The sequence below is a fragment of the Schistocerca nitens genome, chromosome 1 (genome assembly GCF_023898315.1).
Source record: "Schistocerca nitens isolate TAMUIC-IGC-003100 chromosome 1, iqSchNite1.1, whole genome shotgun sequence".
NCBI lineage: Eukaryota > Metazoa > Arthropoda > Insecta > Orthoptera > Acrididae > Schistocerca > Schistocerca nitens.
In genome coordinates, this window is record NC_064614.1 from 765,412,971 (window position 1) to 765,440,276 (window position 27,306).

At 47.4% G+C, this 27,306-nt stretch overlaps 1 protein-coding gene across 1 annotated transcript in view; it reads right to left on the reverse strand.

Moving 5' to 3' along the window:
• The window catches only part of LOC126199882 (odorant receptor 43a-like), a 69,781-nt gene that overhangs the window by 19,754 nt on the left and 22,721 nt on the right, over positions 1 to 27,306 (reverse strand). Inside the window, exons 5-6 of the mRNA XM_049936665.1 lie at positions 19,365 to 19,478; positions 5,161 to 5,316 (exon numbers count right to left, since the gene is read on the reverse strand). Coding sequence (XP_049792622.1) covers positions 5,161 to 5,316; positions 19,365 to 19,478 — 270 coding nt within the window. The remainder of the gene's footprint in view (positions 1 to 5,160; positions 5,317 to 19,364; positions 19,479 to 27,306) is intronic.

The window sequence follows — 27,306 nt, forward strand, 5'->3', positions numbered from 1 at the left end:
GTATCGGTTTCGTATTCAGAGTCGTCCAGCAAGTCCCATATTGTACCTTTGACTCCGGCCAACTCTTCCAATGTTTCCTGTAGGCGTTCATGGAAGTGTTCCACTTCTTCTGCTGCTGTAGAACCATAAAATGACTTTATCTGGATGATGAAACGCGTCGCGTTCGATCGCAAGGTGTTCCGCTTCCGCCGCAGTTTTCCGAAGTTCGTAGCTACAGCTTCTGTCATGGCGAGTTGGTCGTTTTGCTTTCTGCCTCCAGAGTGCGTTCTAGGACAAGACATCGCAATCAGTTGGATGCTGTCGCTAAGGAATGGCGATGTCCTGGAGTGTGAGCCGTTAACAGTCCCCTTATTGATGTTTGCAGTTCTCAACAAATGGCATGGCTATGCAGTATTCAATAAAGCTCTGTATAAGGAAAGTACTGCCAACTTGCCTGTGGCCGCCATTTTGGGCTCACTGTGCCGCTGGTGATACATTGACTTCTGCAGCATATTTTACCATGTATGTTAAAGAAGTGCTCTCAACCGTCTAATGCACTGCTAAAACTGACCAGTGGCTTCAAATGGAACATGTCGGATATTTAGCAACAAAAAATCTCAACAAATTTAAGCTAAATGAGGCGAAAAACATTTGTTGTGGCGAGCATGAAACACAGTTTTTCCCTGCTATCCTTTATTAATGGCGAAAACAGATTTCGCAGTTCTTGATGTGGTATCGAGTTTGAACACCTGTTTTCGTAATTAGCGTTAAACTGGTCCTATCCGATAGTCGGCAGGGCAAAAGGAAACCAATATTAGTTCGCAAGTGCAAGGAAAAATCCATCGCTAATTTAAAGCTCTGTGTCGACTTATTTCTTGTTCCTGCTAACCAGTACTACGAAAATTGGCCCAATGTCTCTTTTGTTATACGAAATTAAGCGTTGGATTCAAATATACATGTGCGCTACCTTAATAAATACAGTTGATAAACGTGCCTATATGACTGTGTATGCTTTGTATTTTTGTCAGATCTGTCACATAAGATTTTGTATGCAAATTGTTCATGACATTAGCAGAATAATTACGAAAGTGCAAGAGAGTACAACATTTTAAAAATGTGTTCGAATAAAACTACACGTATAATCAAAAGTAGGCAGTAGGAAACAGTAACAATTTGTATTAATATACTGTGTATTAGCGACCAGGTTGCAACAGAAATAACAGTCTCTTGCTAGCATTATTGGTTACTGAGTGAAATGTCGTAGGTTCAGTACTTGTCTAGTGCATACTTTCTTTGTACATGACATTGTATGGAACAAAGTACAATTTATTATTGTGAACATCGTGAATATAAGTTTAAACTATACTGTACAGTCAATCCGGTCAGATTTTTTAACAGCAATGATAACTTTGTACAGCACCACTTACTATTTTTTCGTTGTATGTGCTAACAGTGGCAGATTAATCTCTAAGATTTCTACTGTGTAATTAAATTACCATTAAACCATGAAATTAGTTCTTCTGAGTTTTTTTGCTGCTCGAATGTATTGGAAACTAAGTAACAGAAACGCAAAAAGGAGACAAAGACAAAAGGCCAGAAATGAATAAAATTAACTGAATGGTTAAGTTGGGTTCCAGCAACCTTTCCCATTTTTGACCAATATTCTCCCTCTTGTTGCATCTCTCACTTTGGAAGGAATTCTGTACAGTTTTCCTCCCTTTTCGCCTCGAAACGAATAGCCAAAAGCACAGCACTGAGGCGTTATTCTGCTTAAAACTTCGAAAGTATACAACACTTCCTATGCTCCACATATAACGCTTGGAGCCACAATGGCTGCTAATGTCACGTGATGGGTTTCAGCTAATCCTGAAGTGCGGACGGCAGCAAACAAAGGACTATACAATGGCCATACTTTCCTACACAGAGCTTTAGTATTCAACTTCAGCATTCCTTAACAGTGGTCACTGTTGCTAACAGATGACGTTGCAGTCTACTAATACTTTAGCAGTCAATTTTGTGCTTTGCAAATAATATTCTAACTATCCTCTATTGTTCTGCCACCAACAAACATGCACCAAGTAACGTCATATACAAATCAGTTGAACTGTAGTGTTCTTTGTTTCAGTTTCAGAACTATGCAGCAACCTATCTGTGTGAGCTGAACATGGCGTGACGTGACCGGATTTGGAGATTGAAGTCGCTCAAAACCTCCGCCATGGTCGAGTGCTCTTTGATGTGTAGTTGCACACCATCTCTTCATGTAGTCCCAGGTTTCGGCACCAAAATGTTGCTACACACTAGTGAAATAAGGGAATCGACACAGTAGAACTTCTGCTCACACACATTTGTTTTCACAACGTCCATTTACAGTGAACAAGTTATATATCCGCCACAGAGGGCAGCACAATCTACAGTCTTAACACCAACAGATGGCGTAAGAGTCTTTATTCCCCGACAATTACGTACATTTCTTTAAGGGTGTTTACATCTCCTGCCAGAATTGCAATATCATCTGCAAATGCAGATATCTGACTGATTCTAATCATTATTTTTCATTTCAAGTCTATTTTTTGTATCACTCTGTTCAGTGATAAGTTCAATAGAAGTTTGGAGAGATCATTACCCTGTTTTACCCCATCTGTAAAGATAAAGATCAAGGTTGTTTTGTTGATCACTTCTACTTTTGTCTTTCTGTTCTTCATTGTTGACTACACTTCTTAGTTTGCCACTGATGTCGAGTTCCTTTAGTGTTTTATAAAATTCTAGCCTATTATTGCTATCAAAAGCTTGTTTAAAATGAGCAGGTCAATGTCATATTCATAAATTGTCTCCACTATTTTTCTAATTACAAACCATCGGTCATCAGTGCGTCTATTTCGCCGAAAACAACATTGGTATTCTCCGAAGATATTTTCAACGCCCTTCTTTATTGTTTCATTCAGCATCCTGGAAAGTATCTTGTAGGCTGTATACAATAAAGTTATGGCTCTATAATTTTCACAAGCTAACTCTTCTTCTTCTTACATATACAGTACGGCATATTATTCCAGTTTTCAGTCATCAGTAATTCTTTCATTTTCCATTACGTTGTTTATTAGTGCACGTACTTCCAAATTTTATAAGTCCTAACACTATCCCAGTTTCACTACGTTCACTATCATTTTTCAGTTTATGTGTCATCAACTCCACATTCTGCATTGGTCCTCTATTTTCGTCTTCACTTTCTTCCTTTCTTACCTCTATACTCTCTTGTTTTTGTGGATCTCTTGGTTCATGGTTTGAGTTAGTATTGAGCAGATCTTCAAACTGTTGTGCCCCCATCTGCAATATTTTCTGATTTTCTGTGATTATCTTACCTTTTCCATTTTAATATGCATTTTGGGTTAGTTGAGAATTTCTTCTCGTCTTCCTCATTGCATAATAGATTTTTTTGTTTTATTCTGTACCTGTAGTTCTTTTATCTCTTGAAATTTTCCTTTGAGACATTTCTTTTTCTATTTCTTACATATCAGAGAACTAGACCTTACTTCTTTATGCACCTTAACATTTCGTCTACTCTCTCTGTCTGTCTTGCTACAGTTTTATGTTCACTTGCTAGTCTACATTGATCATCAAACCATTTATTTCTTTCCTTTGTTCTTATCAAAATTATTTCTTCTTCTGTCTTTTTCACTACTCTTTGGGTCCTGTTCCATCTATTTTGTTTACCTATTCTTTTCTCCCTGCCTGTTAAGACGTCTTTAATTTTCATCTGGTATGCTTTTACAATTTTGGAAACATTCAGCTTTTTTATATTTCAGTTCGCTGTTCTTCTAATTCGGGTTTATGTATTACAGCTAACTTCTCTCTCAGTATAGCTTGTAGAGTATGGTGGTCTGAATCACAACTTTCTACATCTATGACTGACACAGCGTGTCATACTTTTACTAACACAGGGGATTTTTGATTAACTACTTTACTTGCATTTGATTTCCATGTTCCAATATATATTCTTTTGTGTGGAAAGTAGATACCCTTGATGAGGAAACTATTGCTAGCAGGAAACTAATGTAACATATCTCCAGTCTCATTACTTCCTTCGTGCTTTGCGTGTTTGTGCCTTAAAGTCTCTCAAAACTAGCATCAAGTCACAGTTTTGTACTTTATTATATGTACTTCAAAGACCTTCATAAAACTATACTCTTATACCATCTTTTGCTTCCACTCTTGGTTGGTATACTGTTGTTATCTTTATATTGTCCGCCCCCGGTAGCTGAATGGTCAGCATGACGGATTGTCAATCGTCTGGGCCCGGGTTTGATTCCCAGCTGAAGCTGGGAATTTTCTCCGTCCAGGGACTGGGTGTAGTGCTGTCCTCATCATCATCATATCATCCTCATCGACTGCAGGTCACCGAAGTGGCGTCAAACTGAAAGACCGGCACCTGGCGGACGGCCTACCCGAGGGGGGGGGGGGGGGGCTAGCCTTACGATTAAATAAATAAATATTTATATTCCTGGATTTACCTTCTATCTCGGTATGCTGTGTCATTCGTTAATAGGGTCAGCTTTCAAAAGACATTACTTAACATCTTTGTTATTATAAATCCTGTTCGAGACTGGCCTGTTCTTCATTCTGGTCCACTATACAACAGAGAACACTGAGTCACATCTGTGTGCCTTGCCCTTGTTATCTCATTTCTTACTCTGACACATTACTGTACTTAAACTTCATGATCTCTTCAGCTATTGCTTTCATTTTTCCAAGTGTCAGTTTTTCTTTGCCCAATTGGTGCTGTGTACGTCCCATCCATCATCTGAGGTTCTTGCTGAGGTTCCGTGATATGACATTTTTACAGTGTGGGGTTATCGGTCCCATGTCCAATTCCCGTCCGGGAGGATTTTGACGTTTTTAAGGTTTACTCCCTTTGGAAGGATAGCTTTCCTTCCCGTATTACGTGGGTCACATTTCGCCTGGCTGTTCTGCCGAAGCCTGTCTGGCACGAGAGGATCTATCTGTATTTAAACTACCACTGGCATAGCGCCCAGGTTCTTTGAAGACAATGGATGCTCCCGCCTGACAATGAAGATGTCTTCGACAACGTGGTTTGCCATGGATGGGAGTGTCGAGCAATGTGAACGGGTAAACTCGTCTGACTATCTTACTTCTGCGCAATAATGCTTCGGACTGTTGTCTACTGACCTGTACAAGCATCTGCTTGGACAGCTTGCACATCTTGCCCACCGTGATCTCCAGAGGCCGCCCGGCCACCGTCATGAAGACGAGGAGGCTCCTCTTGAAGCGGGCGTCGCCGTCTGCCCAGCCACAGCTGACGGCAGAGTTGACCAGCTTCTCACTCTGGAACACAGACGACATCTCCATGAGGGCTCTCCCAAGTCGTGTATGTGAGAAAACGAATACAGTACATACACTCCACTGTTTCATATCCATTCATTTAAGTTACGCTGATACCTGCAAGGAATTCTGTCATGGAAAAAAATAGTGATCGAAACACTTAAGAATGTAACGCAGTCAATATTTTGTACTACACCACAAGGTATTCCATTTTAACTCACGGTTACTTTCCTACTGCTGATGATAGTGCTATGTATTCACTGTTACTGATTTTATTTCAAAGCACGTAATATCTGAGAAAGAATTACAGTTTAAGCAAAACTGTCTGCATACCGTACATCAGCTCCGTAGCCACTTATTTAAGTTACGCTGCTATTTGTGAACAACTAATGCAACGAGTCAAACATTATAATAGAAAAAAGTAGTTAGCGAAACATTTAAGTGTGTATCGCAACAAGTGTCCTGTTCTGTGAACTACTACACCTCTTGTTGATTCAACGAGTGATGCCACGGGGTAGTAGATCTGCACCTGTTCAGTGCAGAGGAAACTGTATATTTCATTCGTCTCAGTTGCATTTATTTTTGCTGCAGTGGTTACCGGTTTCGGCCTCACACTCAGGTTTTCAAACCACACACCTTGTTATTAATAAATAGTAACAGAAATTGTGCCAAAAGGCACTGATAGCTTCTGTACAGAAAGAGAAGCTGTGGGCAACAAGTATTCTCATTGGTATTAGCCTTTGTGTCTACCGTTGCATCCGACTGACATAACCAAAGTTGTTAGGTTAATAAAAAGATGCTTGGTTTGACAATGGGCGTTTTAGCCTGAAATCTGTAACCACTGAAGCAAAAACTGTGTATCAGAGCAACTGAGACGGAGGAAATAAAAGCTATTCAGTTTCCTTACTACGCCTCTAGTGATTCCATTAGTAACCTATTATTTTTTTTCCTCTACAGTTAATGGCACTGCTACGTACCCTCTTCTGCGATTTTTATTTCAAATTACCAAATCCGCCCATTAAATAACTTGTCGTTGTTACGATTATTTGTTTTAACTGCGAATAATTCATAGCATGCACAGGAAAAATAGCAGGCAAATCACGTAAACTTGTTTACTGAAAAAAAAGTTTCAAATTTGGTATGTGAATATTTGCGAGTAGATTTTAAAATATTAGTGCCATAAAATTTGACATTATCGTGAATTGGGAACAATACCAAGCAAGTAAAATTGCTGTATCCACGGACCCAACCAACCAACCAACCAACCAACTCGCGCACGTGCGCCCTGACCGTGACATCGCTGGCCACAGTTTCTGTCGCGGCCGTCGGCGTCTCAGGGCGTTACCGCCGACGGAAGAGGTCGCGCCATGGCTGAGCTCGGGTCCGCAGCTCTGCCTTTTGCATATAAGGAGGATCGCTGGCCCCGAGACGCATCTAGAGGGTTGGATCCCCTCCTTCGAAAGCGTCAGATTGCAAAGCCTGGGCTACTCTCAGGGTGGAATCTCCGTCTTCGAAGATTGTGTTTGTCTGTCTGTCTGTGTGCCCGCCGCTTGCTGCTGTCGCTGTTCGTCCGTCCGTCCGTCCGCCTGCCTGCCTGCCTGCCTGCCTGCCTGCCTGCTCGCTGTCCATCGCCGTCGTCGTACCCGCTACCGCTGCCGCCGCCGCTACCGCCGCCTGCTGTTCGTCCGTCCGTTCGCCGCCGACCATCGCCGACGCCGACGCCGCCGCTGCCTGCTGCACGTCCGTCTGTCCGTCGCCGTTCGTCTGCAATGAGTACTCCCACCTCCACCGTCATCTACACCTCCCCCTCCCCTTCTCCCACAGTCACTTCCTGGAGTGCCGCCCCTGGCCTCCCTCCTTCCGCCTCCGCTTCCCTTCCCCCGCTCACACATCCCCCTATCTCCTCCCCTGCTGTATACCCACACCTCTACACCCTTCCTCCAGCTTCCACACCCTCAACAGCGCCCACTCCTACCCCCGCCCTCACGTACGCCTCTGTTGCCGCCTCTGCTGCCGCCCCTCAGGTGGTTGGCTTCCCCTCTCTCACCGACCCCGTCGCTTCGTCTTCTGCATCTCCCGCACGCATCACGTCGCGCCGAGCCACCATCGCCACCACTGAACCAGCTGCTTCTCCCGGTGCCTCCGCTACGCCACAGGGATCTGCCACCCGCCACCTCCCTCTCCTCCCCGTCCCTCTCCCCTCCTCCCAGCCTCCAGTCTCCAAAAAACCCCAAAAGCGCTTCCTTACCGACTCTGCTCCCGCCACTTCCCACAAAAAATCAACACCACCTCCCCCTCCCCCTGCCGTCACCATGGACACCACCCCTCCTCCTGCCACCCATACCTTGGCCCCCACCCTCCACACCTTTGTCCTGTCAACTCCCGATCCTAAGTTCCTCGACGCTCGTACCCTCACCAAGGAAATACGAAAGTACTTACCTGGTGCTCCCATTTCCCAACTCATTCCCCGCAGGGACTCAGTCCTTATCAAGTCCCCGTCCCCATCCATTCACACAGACCTCCTGCGAAAACTCCCACGAGTTATGTTTGGCCCCCACGCCTCTCTGACACCCTTCCTTTCTGCTTCCACTCCTCGTCAGCCCCAGCCTCCCCGTCGCCCCCCCCCCCCCCACCTACACCGCTGTGATCACCAAGCTCAGCCCGGTGATCACAGAGGATGAAGTGTTGGTAGAACTGAACTCCCACCCGGACTTGGAAATCCGCTCTGCCCGCCGTATCCACAATGCCTCTGGTCCCACCTACCTCATGCGGGTATTCTCTGAATCCGCCCCATCCATAGACCATCTCCTCACCCAGGGTGCCCTGATATACCACCGTCGCCACCCTGTTGAATCCTCCAAATCCCCTCCCCAATCCTACCGTTGCCAGCGGTGCCTGATGTACAATGACCACCTGACTCCCAACTGCAAAAACCCCCCCACCTGTCCCCATTGCAAGGCCTCCCACTTTCTTAAGAACTGCCCCAACCTCGCTGCTCCTCCTTCCTGTAATACCTGCAATGGCCCCCATCCCACATACTCCCACAAATGTAAAGCTAAACCCCCTCCAGCCACCCCTGAACTTACGGTCCCAGTTCGTCCCGTCGATCCCCCTGTCCATCCCAACAATTCCCTCCGTCCACCCCCCACGGCCGAGGACATCATCCGGTTCATTACCGTTGTCCTCCAAAACATTCACCCTTTTCAGCGCCCCCACACCTTCCAACAAATATCCCTTGCTGCTCGCTCTGTTTTCCACGTGAACGCCTTCGCCACTTACTCCCACAACCAAGCCCATTTCACCTTCACCCGCCTCGACACCCTAGTTTAAGTCTCTTCCCTTCCCTCTCTTCCCCCCCTCCTTCCCGTCATGGCGCGGCACGAGTCTCGCATCCTCTTCCAGAACATTCGCTCCTTCCGCTCCAACAAATACCTCCTCATACACACCCTCTCCCACCACCAGGTCGACACCTTCCTCTTGAACGAAACCTTTCTCCAGCCCCACCATTCTATCCGCACCTCCCCCTATATCCTCCACCGCACTGACGCTCCTGGTCCTCGTGCGCAGGGTGGAGTCGCGATTGGCCACCTTAAGCATATCCCTGTCCGGCCACAACCTCTCCTCAATGACCCCACTGAACACCTTATCCTTAGCGTCTTCTTCCCCTCCCTCACCATTACCTGTGCCACCATCTATGTCCGCTCCACTGCTCCACTTCCTTATGACTTCATCTCACACATTGACCACACCTTCTCCACCTATGTGATTGCTGCCGACCTCAACATCCATAGCCGCACTCCTGCTGCCCTTCGGCGGTGGCATCAGTTCCTCTCCACACTTCAAGGTGACCTTGTTCCCCTTCCCCAGCACACCCGACCTGAAAGTAACACCACCCCCGATGTTGTCATTGCCTCCGCCAACCTCCTTGGGCGTATCACTGTCGCCGTCCTTGACCCCACAGGTAGCGATCACCTCCCTGTCCTTCTCACCATCACATCTGCAAACCGCCCCCCTCCGGCTCCGCACCCTGCACCCCCTCCCAAGGTCGTCCATGACTATCGCCGTGCCAACTGGGATGCCTACCGGGACTCCATCTCCGCCCAGGTCGAAAGCCACCCTCTTACCTATCGCCATCCTGACGACATCAACCACGCCTCGTCCTTCCTTCAGCAGGTAATTACTGACGCCGTGGAGGCCCATGTTCCTACTAAAACCATCCACCCAAACCGTCCCACTCTCCCTCTGCGGGCTGTCCTCCTCCTCCGTGAATCCCGCCGCCTCTATCGCTCCTTCCTGCGCACTCGTGACAGGGATACACTCCAACGCCACCGGCAAATACAGCGACACGTATGGAACCTTATTACAGCAACGAAACGCCGAGACTGGCGCCAGACCTGCACACGACTCAACGCCACCCTCCCTATCAACTCCTCCAAGTACTGGTCCGCCTTCCATCGTCTTACTGGTTCCCTTTCCGCTCCCCACTACCCCCTTCTCCATAACGATCGCCCCCTTCCTGACAACCTCAGTAAGGCCAACCACTTCGCTTCCCACCTTTCCGAGGTCTTCTCCATCCCCGATGATCCCCACTCTGATTATTCTCTTTTCCCCACGGTCATGGAACGTGCCGATACCTCGGTCGCTCCTCTTGCTCCTAGTCTCCAGTACTTGGGGCAGTTGCCCCCCTCCGACATAAACACTCCCATCACAGCACAAGACATTAAACTTATCCTCCGGTCCAAACGCAACACGGCCCCTGGTCACGACTGTGTCACCTACCGTTACCTTCTCGAAAGCCCCTATTCCTTCCTGACTGTCCTCGCCCATCTCTATAATGTCGTCCTCTCTACTGGCTTCTACCCTGACCTGTGGAAGACCTCCCGCGTCCTCTTATTCCTCAAACCCAACAAACCCCCTTTTGCCGCCTCTTCCTATCGTCCCATCTGCCTCACCTCCGTCTTCAGTAAGGTCTTTGAATCCATCCTCTCCCGCCGTATCCATCAGCACCTTGCTCAACACCACCTCCTCCCCCTTACCCAGTGTGGCTTCCGACCCTCCTTCTCTGCTGACGACCAACTCCTCAACCTTGTTCACCTTCTGTCCCTCCAGCTCAACTCCCGTCGCTCCGCCATTTTTGTTTCCCTTGACCTCCAAAATGCCTATGACCGTGTATGGCATCCCAGTCTCCTCTTTAAACTCCAAACCTACGCCCTGCCTATCAATTTTGTCCGTCTGGTCGCTTCCTTCCTCTCGCACCGTCCTTCCTATGTCACCCTTCACAACACCAACTCCCGTATCTTTTATCCCACGGCTGGCGTCCCCCAGCGTTCTGTCCTCTCCCCTCTCCTTTATCTCTTGTATACAGCTGATATGCCCAAGCCACCCCCACCAGTCCACCTTCTCCAGTATGCTGATGACACCGCCTTCCTGGCTCTCTATCCTACCCTTCAACGGTCTCAACGTACCCTCCAAACCCACCTTAACCAGTTCACCACTTGGTGTAACCAGTGGTTCCTCCGTCTCAACCCCTCCAAAACCCAGGCAATCATCATAGGCCGCACCACTCGCTCCTTCCGCCTCCATGATTTCTACCTCACCCTTTATGGTCGTCCTATCCAACTCACCCCCACCCTGAAATACCTTGGCCTCACCCTTGACCGCCACCTCACCTGGACCCCTCATCTCCTGACCATCCAGCAGAAAGCCCATTCCCGCCTCCGCCTTCTGAAACTCCTGTCTGGCCGGACATGGGGCTTGCATCCTTCTACCATCCTCCACACCTACAAATCCCTCATCCGTCCTATCCTCTGTTATGCCAGCGTTGCCTGGATCTCCGCCCCCACCCGCTTTTACAAGGCCCTCCAAATCCTTGAACGCCATGCGCTCCGCCTTGCCTTCCGTATCCGCCTTCCTTCCCCCACACGGCTCCTGTATGAACTGATCCCCTTCCCCCACCTCCTCCTGTTCCTACAACATCTCCGCATCCTTTACATTGTTCGCAGGCTTGATCCCCCCCACCCTCTGGTTTCCTCCTTCCTCTCCACCCCCCGCCCATTGCCGCGCCTCTATCGCTGTATCCCTCCCTCTCTCCGCCTCCACACCCTCCTTCATCAGGGCAATTTCCAACGCCTCCCCCTCCCGGATGACGATCTTCGCCGTGACATCTACCCTTCCTTCCAACTATAGCCTGGCCTTGTTCCCCCCCCCCTCCCCAGGGCCCCTTTTTCCTCTTTCATCCTTCTCCCAGAGCGGATTTTCCTCCGTCCCCCCCTCCCCTGAGACCCTGCACCCCATACTTGCCTCTCTCCTTCCCACATCCCTCCCTACCTGGCCCTCTTCCGCGCGCCCCCCGCTCACCTCCCCCATCTCTTCCCCTCCCTCCCTTCTCCAGGTCTCCCTCATCTCCTAGCGCCTGGCAGATCCTCTGTGTTGCTCTTCATCAGTGTGCCACATCAGTGTTGTTTAGTGCTGTTTCTCGTGTGCGTCAAGAGGTGTGTTTTAATTGTGTCCTGCCTTGAGGTTCGCCACCAGTGTTACGTTATGTGCTATGCCGTCCGTCGCTACCTTTATGCTCCAGTCTTACTGTGCCTTGTGTTCTTTTAACCGTCGCAGTGTGCGGCTTTTTATGTGTGCTACTTTTAAAGAGTTTTTTCTCTCCATTTTACAGTCACCCCATTTTTTTGTCTATTGCCTTCCATGATGTTCCCCTTTTTTATATCTCTCCTTTGCTGTTTTTAAATGTCTTCTATTGTTTTGTTCTATGTCTTTCGGCTGAAGAGCAGCGCCTATGCTGCTGCCAGCCTGCCCCGATGGGGAATTGAAATACAATAAAGGAAAAAAAAAACCCCGAGACGGACATTCGAGGGTTGGATTCCCTCTCGTCTTCATTGAAGAGTTTCACTGCCTGGGCTACTCTCAGGGTGCGACTTCGACATGGAAGATTCCCGCCGTTTCCTTGCCGTGTCGTCTGCTCGCCGTCACTACTGCTCGCCATCCGGTCCTCCTCGCCGCCGCCTGGTCGCCGCCTGCCGGTGCTCGCCGCCGCCGCCGCCGCCGCCGTTTGGTCGCCGCCTGCCGGTCCTCGCCGCCGCCGCCTGGTCGCCGCCTGCCGCCTGCCGGTGCTCGCCGCCGTCGCCTGCCGCCTGCCGGTGCTCGCCGCCGCCGCCACCGCCGCCTGCCGGTCGCCGCCGTCGCCGTCTGGTCGCCGCCGCCGCCCTTCTCGCGCGCCGCCACCATGTCCCAACCCACCACCACCACCACTATCATTTTCACCTCTCCCTCCGCTGCTCCATCCACCATCACATGGAGCTCCTCCTCCACCCCACTTCCCGTCCTTCCTTCTCTCCCTGTCCACTCCACCCCTGCGCCACTTTCGGCTGTAACCACCCCCAACTCCTCCTCCCCTATCACCGTCGCCCCATCGACAGCTACTGACTTTCCGCCGCTCCCCGCACCACCTCCGACAGGCTCCAAGCCAGCACGGATCTCTGCTCGACGTTCCACAGTCTCAGTGACACCCACGCCCCCTCCGTCTGCGTCATCCGCTGCTCAGAGAGGTTCTGCCCCCCGCCATCTCCCCCTGCAACCCGTACCCCTGCCCCCTCTCCACCCGGTCGTGCCCACGAAACCTTCAAAGCACCCGAATGTTGACCCTTCCTCCGAAGTCTCCTCCAAAAAAAACCCCCAACCCCCGTGACCCACCCACCCCCATGGACGCGGCTCCGACCCCCGCCCCCGCCACGCCTGCCACCCACACCTTTGTCCTCTCCAATCCTGACCCTCAATTCCTTGATGCCCGCTCCCTCACCCTCGCCATCCGGAAATACTACCCCAATGCTCCCAACTGATTCCTCGCAAGGACTTGGTCCTCATAAAATCCCCCAGTGCTTCCCTCCTCACCGATCTCCTCTCCCGCATCCCCCGTATCCAATTTGGCCAACGTGCAACCCTCACCCCCTACCACACCCCGTCCTCTCCCCGTCAGCCTCAACCTCCCCGGCGTCCGCCAACCTTCACCGCTGTGATCACGAAGCTTAGCCCCGTGATCACGGAGGCTGAGGTGTTGGCGGAACTCAACTCCCGGCCTGCCATTGAAATCCGCTCGGCCCGTCGCATCTTCAATGATGCCGGGCCGACTTTTCTCATGCGGATATTCACCGAATCCTCCTCCTCCATTGACCACCTCCTCACCGAGGGAGCCCTCATCTACAATCAGCGCCATAAGGTGGACCCCTCCCGTTCCCCAGTCCAATCCTACCGCTGCCAACGCTGTCTCACCTACAACGACCACATTACCTCTGCCTGCAAGAACCCCTCTACTTGTCCCCACTGCAAAGCTTCACACTTCCTCAAGCATTGCCCCAACCTCACCTCTCCCCCCTCCTGCAACACTTGCAACGAACCACATCCTACCTACTCCTCGAAGTGTAAAGCGAAACCTCCACCAGTAACCCCTGAGCTCACCGTGCCTGTCTGTCCTGTTGATGACCCCATCCACCCCAACAACTCGCTCCGCCCTCCCCCTACTGCTGAGGACATCATCCGCTTCACCACCATTGTGCTCCAAAACATCCACCCATTCCAGCGCTCACACACTCTTTCCCAAATCGCCCTCGCTGCCCGTTCCATCTTCCATCTTACCACCTATGCCACATACTCCCACAACCAGGCCCACTTCACCTTCACCCCCCTCACCACCCTTGTCTAACTCTCCACTCCCATGGTACAACAACCGTACCATATCCTGTACCACAACATTCGCTCCCTGCCCACCCACAAACTCCTCTTCCTCCACATCCTACGTCAGCACCGCGTGGATGCCTTCGTCCTAAATGAAACCTTCCTTCAACCCCGTATCTCTGTCTCCACGGCTCCTTACACTCTCCACCGCACTGATAACCCGTACCCTCTCGCGCGTGGCGGAGTTGCTATAGGCCACCTCAAGCACCTCCCTGTCCGGCCCCAACCTCTCCTTAACAATCCTGCCGAGCATCTCACCCTCAGCCTCTTCTTCCCCACCCTTACCATCACCTGTGCCACCATTTATGTCCGCCCTCGCACCCCCATCCCGTACGATTTCCTGGCCCACATTGACCGCACCTTCTCCACCTACGTGATTGCCGCCGACCTCAATATCCACAGCCGTGATCCTGCCGGTCTCCGGCGGTGGCATCAGTTTCTCACCACTCTCCAGGGAGACCTGGTTCCCCTGCCTCAGCACACCCGGCCCGAATCCAACACCACTCCTGATGTGGTCCTTGCCTCTCCAAACCTCCTTGGGCGCATCACCGCCGATGTCCTTGACCTCATTGGCAGTGACCATGCTCCTGTCCTCCTCACTATCTCTAACGGTTGCCATCCCCGCCACGCTCCTCGCCCTGCCGTCCCTCCTAAACTTGTCCATGATTACTCCCGTGCGAACTGGGATGCCTACAGAGATTCCATTCACACCCAGGTTGACGGCCACGACCTTACCCTCCAGTCTCCTGATGACATCTCTCGCACTGCTGCCTTCCTGCACCAGACCTTGTCTGACGCCGTCGCCACCCATATCCCCACCAAAGCCATCCACCCTCACTGCCCCGCCCTGCCTCCACAGGCCGTCCTTCTCCTTCGAGAGTCCCGCCACCTCTACCGCTCTTTTCTCCACACTCGTGACCGGGATACACTTACCCGCCACCGGCAATTACAGCGACACATCCGCAACCTGCTTGTTGCGAAGAAACGCCGAGCCTGGCGCCAGACATGTACACAACTCAACACCACGCTCCCCATCAACTCTTCCAAGTATTGGTCTGCTTTCCACCGCCTTACTGGGAACCGCCCCACCCCCCAGTACCCTCTCCTCCTTAATGACTGTCCCTTTCCTGACAACCTCAGTAAGGCCAACCACTTTGCCTCCCACCTCTCTGATGTTTTTTCCATCCCAGATGATCCCCACTTTGATTATTCCCTCTTCCCTGATGTCATGGACCGTACGAATACCTCTGTTCCTCCCCTTGCTCCTAGCTTCCAGTACTTGGGCCACACCCCACCATCTGCACTTAACACTCCCATCACTACACAGGACATCAGCCTCACACTCCGCACTAAACGCAACACTGCTCTCGGCCACGACTGCGTTACCTACCGCCACCTCAAACACTGTCCTCCCTCCTTCCTTTCAATCCTTGCCACCCTCTACAATGTCATCCTTGCCACTGGCTTCTAACCCGACCTGTGGAAAACCTCCCGTATCCTGATGTTCTCCAAACCCAATAAGCCTCCATCTGATGCCTCTTCCTATCGTCCTATCTGTCTCACATCGGTGTTCAGCAAGCTCTTGGAATCCATCCTTTCCCGGCGCATCCATCTCCACCTCCACCAAAACCACCTCCTCCCAACCACCCAATGTGGCTTTCGACCTTCCTTCTCTGCTGATGACCAACTCCTCCGCCTCACTCATCTCCTCTCCCTCCAGCTTAACTCCCGTCGCTCCGCCATTTTTGTCTCACTTGACCTCGAAAAGGCCTACGACCGTGTCTGGCATCCCGGTCTCCTGTTTAAACTCCAAACCTACGCCCTTCCTCTCAACTACATCCATCTGGTGGCCTCCTTCCTCTCCCACCGCCCCTCCTATGTTACCATTCATCATGCTAATTCCTACACCTTCTACCCCTCTGCCGGTGTGCCCTCTCCCCTCTCCTCTATCTCCTGTACATGGGGGATATGCCCCAACCCCCCCCCCCCCTCCAGTACACCTCTTGCAATATGCTGGTGACACCGCATTCCTCGCCCTCGCTCCTACCCTCCAACGGTCCCAACGCCTTCTCCAGAATCACCTTGACCTTTTTGCTGCATGGTGTATCCAATGGCTCCTGAAACTCAATCCTTCCAAGATCCAGGCAATCATCGTAGGTCGTACCACTCGCTCCTTCCGGCTCCTGGATTTCTCCCTTACTGTCTGCGCACGTCCTGTCCGCCTCACCCCCACCCTCACCTACCTTAGCCACACCATTGACCGTCACCTCACCTGGATACCTCATCTCCGCTCCATCCAATCCAAAGCCCACAACTGCCTCCGACTCCACAAACTCCTCTCTGGCCGGACATGGGGGTTGCACCCCTCTACCATCCTCCACACCTACAAATCCTTAATCTGTCCCATCCTCTGTTATGCCAGTCCTGCCTGGATGTCTGCCCCCCCCCCCCCCAAATTCTATCAGTCCCTCCAGATCCTTGAGCGTCATGCACTCCGCCTCGCCTGCCATATCCGCCTCCCGTCCCCCACGCGGATCCTCTATGATCTCATTCCTTTCCCCCATCTGCTCCTATTCCTCGAACATATCCGCATCCTCTACACCTCCCGCCGTCTTGAACCCCCTCACCCCCTGGTTGCTCCTCTTCTCTCCCATCCCCGCCCCCTGCCACGTCTTCACCGTTGTGTCCCCCCTACCCTCCATCTCTACACCCTCCATCTCCTTTCCCGAGGTGGCTTCCGTCAACTCCCCCTCCCGGATGATGCCCTCTCTCCCTCCATTTATCCTTCCTATCAACTCTGATCCTCACTCCCCCTCCTTTCGTCTGTCCTTTCCCTGGGCTCCCTCTTCCCCCCCCCCCCTTCCGTCCTGTTTTCTCCCCACTAAACCTCTCCCTACCTCCCTTCTCCCCCCAGTCCTTTTGTATTCCCCTCCTCTGCCTCCCCCACTCCCTGTCGCGTCTGCCCTCCACCCTTCTTCTGGGTCCTCATCCTCCATCAGCTCCTTTCCCGGTTCCCCCCTTCGCTTTTACTCTCCTTTCCCCCCTTTTTTGTTTTCCTATCTTCTGTCCCGTCTCCTCCCACCTGCTCTCGACTGTGGTGTCACATTTGCCGACTTTTTAGTGCAGTGTTCCAGTGACTATTCAGTGTTGTTTGTCTTTCTCGTGTTGTGAACAGAAACCATGCTGTCGCTCGGTGTGAATTTTATGTCTTTTGCGAACAGAATCCAGACTGTCGCCGTGTTTTTGAATTGTCTATTGTTTTCCCTGTCTGCTTCGTATGTATTTTTCTTAGCATCTTCATCCCTCTGTTGTTGTTTTAAGTTCCACGATTTCATTTCGCCTTGTTACTCTCCAAGTCTCCGATTTTATCGCCTGTTTTTTATTATTTGTACTCTTGATCTTTGTCACAAAATCTGTCGGCTGAAGAGCGGCATACTAAGCTGCTGCCGGCCCGCCCCCTTCGGGGGGAATTGAAATTCAATAAAGAAAAAAAAAAAACCGAGACGGACAGTCTATTGTCGATTGTCTACTAGCCTTTCGTGGAGTTTATAGCGGAGACATTGCAGTGTGATATTTGCTATTGTTTTCGACTAGGCTCAGTACACGGATTACTCTTGGATATTACTTGGACTTGTACTGCTGGTGCACGTTTCGTCAAAAATAAAGATAAGTTATCTCTTCATTGTAGCTGGCGCAATTCTTGTCGTTAATTATTTTTCGGCCAACAGACATAGCTACATCCTGGTCACTACCCACGCTTTATACAATTTGTGGTGGCTGTCCCAAAAGTACCGCCGAGGACCTTGGGTTTGGGAGCCGTAACAAAAAAAAAAAAAAAAAAAAAAAAACTCAAAACCGCACACTTGCGAATATTGTGTTGTTGTTATAGTGAGAGTAAAGTTCTAGAGAAAGAAACTTCCATTTTATACTTGCAGGAGACGTGTTATTTACATAAGGCTATCAAATCACACTGATTTGTATTTTTGTATTGACAGTCCATTCTCTGCTTAATCGTGCTTCACTGATAGGTCACGGCATGTACGTAGCAACAAAATTTGCAATGCAGTACTTGCAACACTATTCTTCTATAACTGTATTGCAAATTGTACAGGTACTTCTCGATGAACTGCTGCCACACGCTGGCTTTCCTCTAATGTCAATGTCACAGCAGCTTCTGCGCCTTCAGTTTTTATTCTTTATTTATGTACTGATCAATAAAGTATTACAAGTGTCTGCTACAAACCTCGGTTCCTTACAACTTCCGTCGATCGCATTCACTTAACTGCATTCTTTCTAAAAGTGTTTCAACTTCTTTTGGAGTGTTTTTTTCCGTTATATATTTGATTTACTCTTTGGCGTATGCCACTTGACAGCCTGTAAAAGTTAATTTTGGCCTGTATACCTTCATTTATCTCACTTTATCGCTAAGAAATACCGGATCTTCCATGTTACGCACAGCTTCAGTTTCTTTTGAAATTGCTCAAATGATTAATTAAGATTCTTGAGGTAGTTGCACATTTGATGAAAGATTGCCACAAATAAAACTGTTAGTTGTGTCTCTCAAGTTTCTCGTTAACTGCAATACTAATATCGTCCACAGTGGCAATAATGGACCATCGCTGACATTCTACTCAAGCAAAATAGATTTTTTAAAATTGCGATCACTATTCCATGTAAACAGATTCACTGTATCAATACTGAAATATCTCAGTGATGCACTTGAAATAGATCACTCTACTCCTCTGGTAAATATCTTACATTATAGTAAATTGTAGTTACGGGTACTCAGAGCTTCGCTACAGGTTATGTAGAATTCTAAATAATTATATAAATCAGTTTCATTGAATGTTTTATTGTTTTCAGAAACGGTAATTTGTTGTTACTTCTTCATCGTTTTGGAACATTTTTGTAAATACAAACTACTTTCTTCTCATATGTTTTGTAGTTGACTTTATAGTGCTCTGAAGCACGTACAAAGTTTCTGTATTTTAGTATTTTATAATTAACATTTCATTATTCAGCGACAATGGAAGATGGATGGGTAACGTCTGTAACATACTGGAGAAACTTGGATGGGCACAGCTGAAGGTCGTAATGCATAGAAAGGTCTAACAAACGCCATAAGCCAAAAGCTAAGACTGGATGTCTAATGGCTGCTGCTGATGATGATGACGATGATAAATATTCATACTGCCATGAACAATGGTTGTGGAATTTTCATAATAAACATATTACTGACGAGAATGTGTTAGGTAATTTTGTTATGAATAATGTCGACATCACACTAAAATCGGTAATATAGTTACACTTACCTGATCAGTTAAGATCTGCCCAACAATGCAGTACAGAAAAGTTTCGTATAGGATAGGTGGGATGGTCATCAGTGGCTTTAACGCCTTTGTAATATTCCCATCTCTCTGCAACACCTACACATTTCATAACATTAAAAATTTCCAGCAAAACCACTACATGATATCATAAAAATGCTGGCTAAATATAATAATGAATGAATAAAAGCTATACAGTAAAAAAAAAAAACGTAGGGGAGAGCTTTGTGCCATGGAACACCTTTCAAATCTTGGCCCTGTAATAGGAGTTTACTGTATTATCATATTCTATTTTTAAATGATGGCTTACAGGATGTTACGGGTATAGGTACAGATATTGCGATCATTGGACCTTTAATATACTCCCTCTTCAGAGAGTTAGTTGTGTTTCCTTCGTGTCAAATACACTTTCCGCAAACATGTCAAATTATTTACTACCTGCTGTTTGATGCACCGTCGTAAATGTGCCGAGAAGTTGACAGCACTCGTTAATGTAGAATGTCTGTTCTGCGTCCATGTGTACACACTTCAGTACCTGACATGCTGCCCAGAGGAAGATAAATATTAATGGGTTGCTTGTGCACGTATTCTTGGAAGTACTGTTCAACATAAAAACGTACTACTCATGATTACTGTGGGTACTAGTCTGCAAAAAGAAATAAATACTGATGTAATGTCATTTAGTACACTGTCCTCAGTCATCAGAAGAAATATCAACACTTATACCCTACCTATGATGTACCTTTGATGTTTAGAAGGACTGAAGTAACTAGTATCGTAATGTAATATTAATTTGTAACGAAAATACAGTTAGTGGCACAAGCCTCACCTAACACGAAATAATAATTAAATTAATAAAGCGTTTCCCGCATAACGGAGTTTTATGCACATCACACAAGTAGAATATTACCACTGGCGCTATAAGAAAGAGATAAAGTGTCTCAGTATCTCGTTACATGATCATTCTTTCCCCCGGTAAAGACGAGATGACCTGCGATGAAGTGTTTGATAAGATATAAATGTAACCGCCACACCCGCCTTCAGATACACTGCAATGCAGGTGAGACAGTCATCGGTATACACAAAAAGAGTCGTAAAAATTCTAGAGGTTACTGTTACAGTTTTCCGACATAACGTCCCATAAACAAATTAAAAACAGTTTGAGTACTCCGATACTGGCGAAAGTATTTGCAATGTTTGCTTTAATTGTAAGGCAAAAGATTTTCGGTCTCCAGAATGTTTCAGAATTCTGCAACAGATTGATGTCAAAGACGCAGGCTGACTGTTTCTCGTTTATTTTTTTGACGACCTCGTTTTCAATAACGAGAATGACCTGGCTTCTTTGCAGTCACTTGGAATGCATATCTCCTCCAGGGATCTACTACACACAGCTGTTAGAAGAGGAGCAAATTCTTTCGCATACTCTATATACAGTTGTTTGCTAATCCCTTCAGTTTCAATGGCCTTCCTGCTATTGAGCGATTTCATTTGCTTTTCTATTTCGTGGTCATATATTTCGATGTAATTACACCGGTCATGCGACGACTTCAAGTAAAATAGTTTTCGGAAAAGGCGTTTAGTATTCCAGTCTTCTCCTTGTCATTCTTTGTTCCGATGGCATTATGTTCACAGAGTGTCTGGACAGGTGGCTTCGATCCGTTCACTGATTTAACTTAAGACCAAAAGCTTTTAGATTTTCCTGTTACTTCAGTGGACAGAATTTTACTTTAAATGTGTTGAACTCTTTACACGTATCACTGCTTACGCTAATTTTGCTTATGTTCGGTGTTTTGTTTCTCTGTGAGGTTGTGGCTATGTTCAAATTTGTATTTAAGCATTCTTTGCTTTTGTGCCAGCTTTTTAATTTGTCTGTAGAGCCCCGTCGTGTCTTTCCCATCCCTGAAAATCTTTTGCGGCATTGTTGTGTTGTTGTGGTCTTCAGTCCTGAGACTGGTTTGATGCAGCTCTCCATGCTACTCTATCCTGTGCAAGCTTCTTCATCTCCCAGTACCTACTGCAACCTACATCCTTCTGAATCTGCTTAGTGTATTCATCTCTTGGTCTCCCTCTACGATTTTTACCCTCCACGCTGCCCTCCAATGCTAAATTTGTGATCCCTTGATGCCTCAAAACATGTCCTACCAACCGATCCCTTCTTCTAGTCAAGTTGTGCCACAAACTTCTCTTCTCCCCAATCCTATTCAATACCTCCTCATTAGTTACGCGATCTACCCACCTTATCTTCAGCATTCTTCTGTAGCACCACATTTCGAAAGCTTCTATTCTCTTCTTGTCCAAACTGGTTATCGTCCATGTTTCACTTCCATACATGGCTACACTCCATACAAATACTTTCAGAAACGACTTCCTGACACTTAAATCTATACTCGATGTTAACAAATTTCTCTTCTTCAGAAACGATTTCCTTGCCATTGCCAGTCTACATTTTATATCCTCTCTACTTCGACCATCATCAGTTATTTTACTCCCTAAATAGCAAAACTCCTTTACTACTTTAAGTGTCTCATTTCCTAATCTAATCCCCTCAGCATCACCCGATTTAATTTGACTACATTCCATTATCCTCGTTTTGCTTTTGTTGATGTTCATCTTATATCCTCCTTTCAAGACACTGTCCATTCCGTTCAACTGCTCTTCCAAGTCCTTTGCTGTCTCTGACAGAATTACAATGTCATCGGCGAACCTCAAAGTTTTTACTTCTTCTCCATGAATTTTAATACCTACTCCGAATTTTTCTTTTGTTTCCTTTACTGCTTGCTCAATATACAGATTGAATAACATCGGGGAGAGGCTACAACCCTGTCTCACTCCTTTCCCAACCACTGCTTCCCTTTCATGCCCCTCGACTCTTATAACTGCCATCTGGTTTCTGTACAAATTGTAAATAGCCTTTCGCTCCCTGTATTTTATCCCTGCCACCTTCAGAATTTGAAAGAGAGTATTCCAGTTAACATTGTCAAAAGCTTTCTCTAAGTCTACAAATGCTAGAAACGTAGGTTTGCCTTTTCTTAATCTTTCTTCTAAGATAAGTCGTAAGGTTAGTATTGCCTCACGTGTTCCAACATTTCTACGGAATCCAAACTGATCTTCCCCGAGGTCCGCTTCTACCAGTTTTTCCATTCGTCTGAAAAGAATTCGCGTTAGTATTTTGCAGCTGTGACTTATTAAACTGATAGTTCGGTAATTTTCACATCTGTCAACACCTGCTTTCTTTGGGATTGGAATTATTATATTCTTCTTGAAGTCTGTGGGTATTTCGCCTGTCTCATACATCTTGCTCACCAGATGGTAGAGTTTTGTCATCACTGGCTCTCCCAAGGCCATCAGTAGTTCTAATGGAATGTTGTCCACTCCCGGGGCCTTGTTTCGACTCAGGTCTTTCAGTGCTCTGTCAAACTCTTCACACAGTATCTTATCTCCCATTTCATTTTCATCTACATCCTCTTTCATTTCCATAATACTGTCCTCAAGTACATCGCCCTTGTATAAACTCTCTATATACTCCTTCCACCTTTCTGCTTTCCCTTCTTTGCTTAGAACTGGGTTGCCATCTGAGCTCTTGATATTCATACAAGTGGTTCTCTTCTCTCCAAAGGTCTCTTTAATTTTCCTGTAGGCAGTATCTATCTTACCCCTAGTGAGACAAGCCTCTACATCCTTACATTTGTCCTCTAGCCATCCCTGCTTAGCCATTTTGCACTTCCTGTCGATCTCATTTTTGAGACGTTTGTATTCCCTTTTGCCTGCTTCATTTACTGCATTTTTATATTTTCTCCTTTCATCAATTAAATTCAATATTTCTTATGTTACCCAAGGATTTCTATTAGCCCTCGTCTTTTTACCTACTTGATCCTCTGCTGCCTTCACTACTTCATCCCTCAGAGCTACCCATTCTTCTTCTATTGTATTTCTTTCCCCCATTCCTGTCAATTGTTCCCTTATGCTCTCCCTGAAACTCTCTATAACCTCTGGTTCTTTCAGTTTATCCAGGTCCCATCTCCTTAAATTCCCACCTTTTTGCAGTTTCTTCAGTTTCAATCTGCAGTTCATAACCAATAGATTGTGGTCAGAATCCACATCTGCCCCTGGAAATGTCTTACAATTTAAAACCTGGTTCCTAAATCTCTGTCTTACAATTATATAATCTATCTGATACCTATTAGTATCTCCAGGATTCTTCCAGGTATACAACCTTCTTTTATGATTCTTGAACCAAGTGTTAGCTATGATTAAGTTATGCTCTGTGCAAAATTCTACAAGGCGGCTTCCTCTTTCATTTCTTCCCCCCAATCCATATTCACCTACTATGTTTCCTTCTCTCCCTTTTCCTACTGACGAATTCCAGTCACCCATGACTATTAAATTTTCGTCTCCCTTCACTACCTGAATAATTTCTTTTATCTCGTCATACATTTCATCAATTTCTTCATCATCTGCAGAGCTAGTTGGCATATAAACTTGTACTACTGTAGTAGGCATGGGCTTTGTGTCTATCTTGGCCACAATAATGCGTTCACTATGCTGTTTGTAGTAGCTAACCCGCACTCCTATTTTTTTATTCATTATTAAACCTACTCCTGCATTACCACTATTTGATTTTGTATTTATAACCCTATAATCACCTGACCAAAAGTCTTGTTCCTCCTGCCACCGAACTTCACTAATTCCCACTATATCTAACTTTAACCTATCCATTTCCCTTTTTAAATTTTCCAACCTACCTGCCCGATTAAGGGATCTGACATTCCATGCTCCGTTCCGTAGAACGCCAGTTTTCTTTCTCCTGATAACGACGTCCTCTTGAGTAGTCCCCGCCCGGAGATCCGAATGGGGGACTATTTTACCTCCGGAATATTTTACCCAAGAGGACGCCATCATCATTTAATCATACAGTAAAGCTGCATGTCCTCGGGAAAAATTACGGCTGTAGTTTCCCCTTGCTTTCAGCCGTTCGCAGTACCAGCACAGCAAGGCCGTTTTGGTTAATGTTACAAGGCCAGATCAGTCAATCATCCAGACTGTTGCCCCTGCAACTACTGAAAAGGCTGCTGCCCCTCTTCAGGAACCACATGTTTGTCTGGCCTCTCAACAGATACCCCTCCGTTGTGGTTGCACCTACGGTACGGCCATCTGTATCGCTGAGGCACGCAAGCCTCCCCACCAACGGCAAGGTCCATGGTTCATGGGTTCATGCGGCATATACCACTGGTATTTATCATTTTCGAAACCGAAGATGAATTTTTCATAGTGACCGCTCAGGTAACCTGTAATCTGTTTTTTGTTGCTCCTGCTAAACAGTAATAACTTATTACGTTTCTTTAATTAGCTAATTACAGCCGTATTCAACGACGCTGTAACAGCTTATTGTTCAGTGATTCCCTGTTCTAAGCTAACTGGAATGAGTCAAGAAGTTTGGGCCTGTTGATGACCAGGAAATGTAATATGTTATTTTCAGAAGTCGGTTCCCTGACTAATTCCCTGACTAACCCCTCAGTAAAATTTTCTTTCCCTGACTAATTCCCTGACTAACCCCTCAGTAAAATTTTCTGATAAGATATTTAGAACAATTTAGTGGGAATGGAAAGTACTTTCTGGGGCAAATGCGACCTTGAACTAAAGGTTCACCTATACACAGAAGCAAACGCATGACACAGTTAAGACCAGCCCCTTCCCCATCCCATCCCCTTTACTCCCCCCTGAGACACACCCATTTCTTGAAAATAGGCGAGTCACAGTGGTTCTATGACAAAACACACATCTCTTGCTCATCCAGTCACAGCTCGGTGTTAGAACGGAACAGCCAATCAGACCCCATTCTAAAGGGCGTAACAGAAATTAGCCAACAACTATGTTCTCCTGAGCCAATCTTATTGGTCTCTGTACTCCACTTCCAAATCAGTAACGTTTGACATTGGTATCCCATCTAGTGCAATACACAATGGGACCTAAAATTGAACATCAGTTTTTTCGACGTCTGAACTGTCTGTACTATTGTACGGGAGCACAAAATACATGTCACTCACTTATTGCTTTTATTGTTGTAAATTACAGGTTTAAGATACACTTGACACCATAAAAACGACTTAAGATCTTAAAATTTAGTGCCACAGTGTTAGCACCACATCTGAATTGTCAGTAATATTTCAGAATACTTGCAGATGCCGGTATTTAGGTCTTAGGCCCATTTGAGGTTATGTCCCACTGGTGGTAAAAAAATGTATTTTCGAGGAGAATCGCAATGTTTACTGATCGGAATTATGGTACCAACGAAAGTGGAAGAGGAAGAAACGAAGGTAAGAGAAGCAGCTATTGATGTCAGCAGCATTGGGACGTTATGTGAAATCAGCGGAGATGAATGAAAATCTGTGTCGCACCAAGATTCGAACTGGGATCTCATGCTTACTAGGAAGCTGCGTTAACCGCTACGCTAGCCCGACTCACTATCTTTTGCAAATGCATGGACTATTTCGGCATGCCTCTCGACCGACTCGCACTCCCGCCCAACGCCAGTTAGCAGCAGTCCGTGCCCATGCCCCACGACGTGTAGTGAGGTGCAAGCAGTGTACGCATCACTGGTCACACAGCCTCTCCACATCTCTGACGTTATCCTCCGATAAGCAAATAGTGGACACTGGCCTTCCTTACCGACCTGCTAACAATTTCCCTAAGGGGCTCCTTGACCTGTCAAGCATCGGAGCTCCCTCTGACAAACAATCCCATCGCTGCACTTGTCTGGATCTGTCAGGAATATCTGCCCCAGTTCCAGCAGACGGGACGTCCCGTGCAGGCTCAGATGTACTTTCAGCAATGGAAAATAGCTCTAAAGTATTATTAAGGCGTAAGGGGCAGCCGTTCATCGGCTATCCAACTTCGCCTTCTGCCCAGGAACACATGACACCACCACCATTAGCCACTCCCAGTCAAATAAGTATCGACCAACAGGACGAATCATTCGGAGGCACTACGACATCAGGGATTCCAGGCTACTCTATGGGCTCCAAAGGTGGAAATGCATTCGTCTCGGGTGCCCCAATGCCACTGCAGCCCATGGCAGGAGCCGGAGCCTGTCGGCTGTGGCCAACACGGCTTTCAGCTTCTCAGGAATTACTCTTGCATTGACACAGAACAGGCGCAGTCTGTGTCTCTCTCTAATCAATGTTCGTCCACAATTAACTCAAGCAGTCGCTAGCACAATCAAAGTACTGCTGCGATGCTACTTGTTGCTTCTTTATATTTCAGTGTCAAATCACACAGTGGAGACGCACTAAAAATTACGGAAATATTTAGCATGAGTTGGTATACATTTGCTTACACATAAAAATACGTAGATACGAGTCACCTTCCGCAGATGAATGTGAGAATAAAGACTAAACTAAATCATGTGTACAAGCAGGAACCGCTGCCGCCCCTGGCGCTCCCACTACCGTCTACCACTGCGGCTACCCAAGTATTGCAGCGTACTGAATGGTGGGAATTATACAGGGTGATTTCTTCCACCGTGTACAAACTCTAGGCATTGACCAAGGAGAGGATAAGGAACAAAAAAGGTCTAATGAACTTAGGTCCAGAAGTGCATGGATTCCATGCTGGAGACCATTTATTCAATCATACATTGTTACTGAGACTGCAGTCTAATACGCGCAATGCCATGCAGCCACAGTTACAGTATGCAAGGTTTCCTCCTAGAAGGTGGTACTGTTCCTCATACGTAATGCCCTAGTATTGGTAATGTTGTGTCCGATTCGCTTCTCTTGCTGACTGACCTTGCAATGGATGTGGTACAGTGTCGTACCCGGAGGTTTCTTATTCGAATCGAGAGCTGACCGACATGGTGTTTACTTACGGAAAGGCAAATGGCAACGGGCGGCAAGCACCAAGGTTGTATCAGGAGACCTTTCCCCGCCGA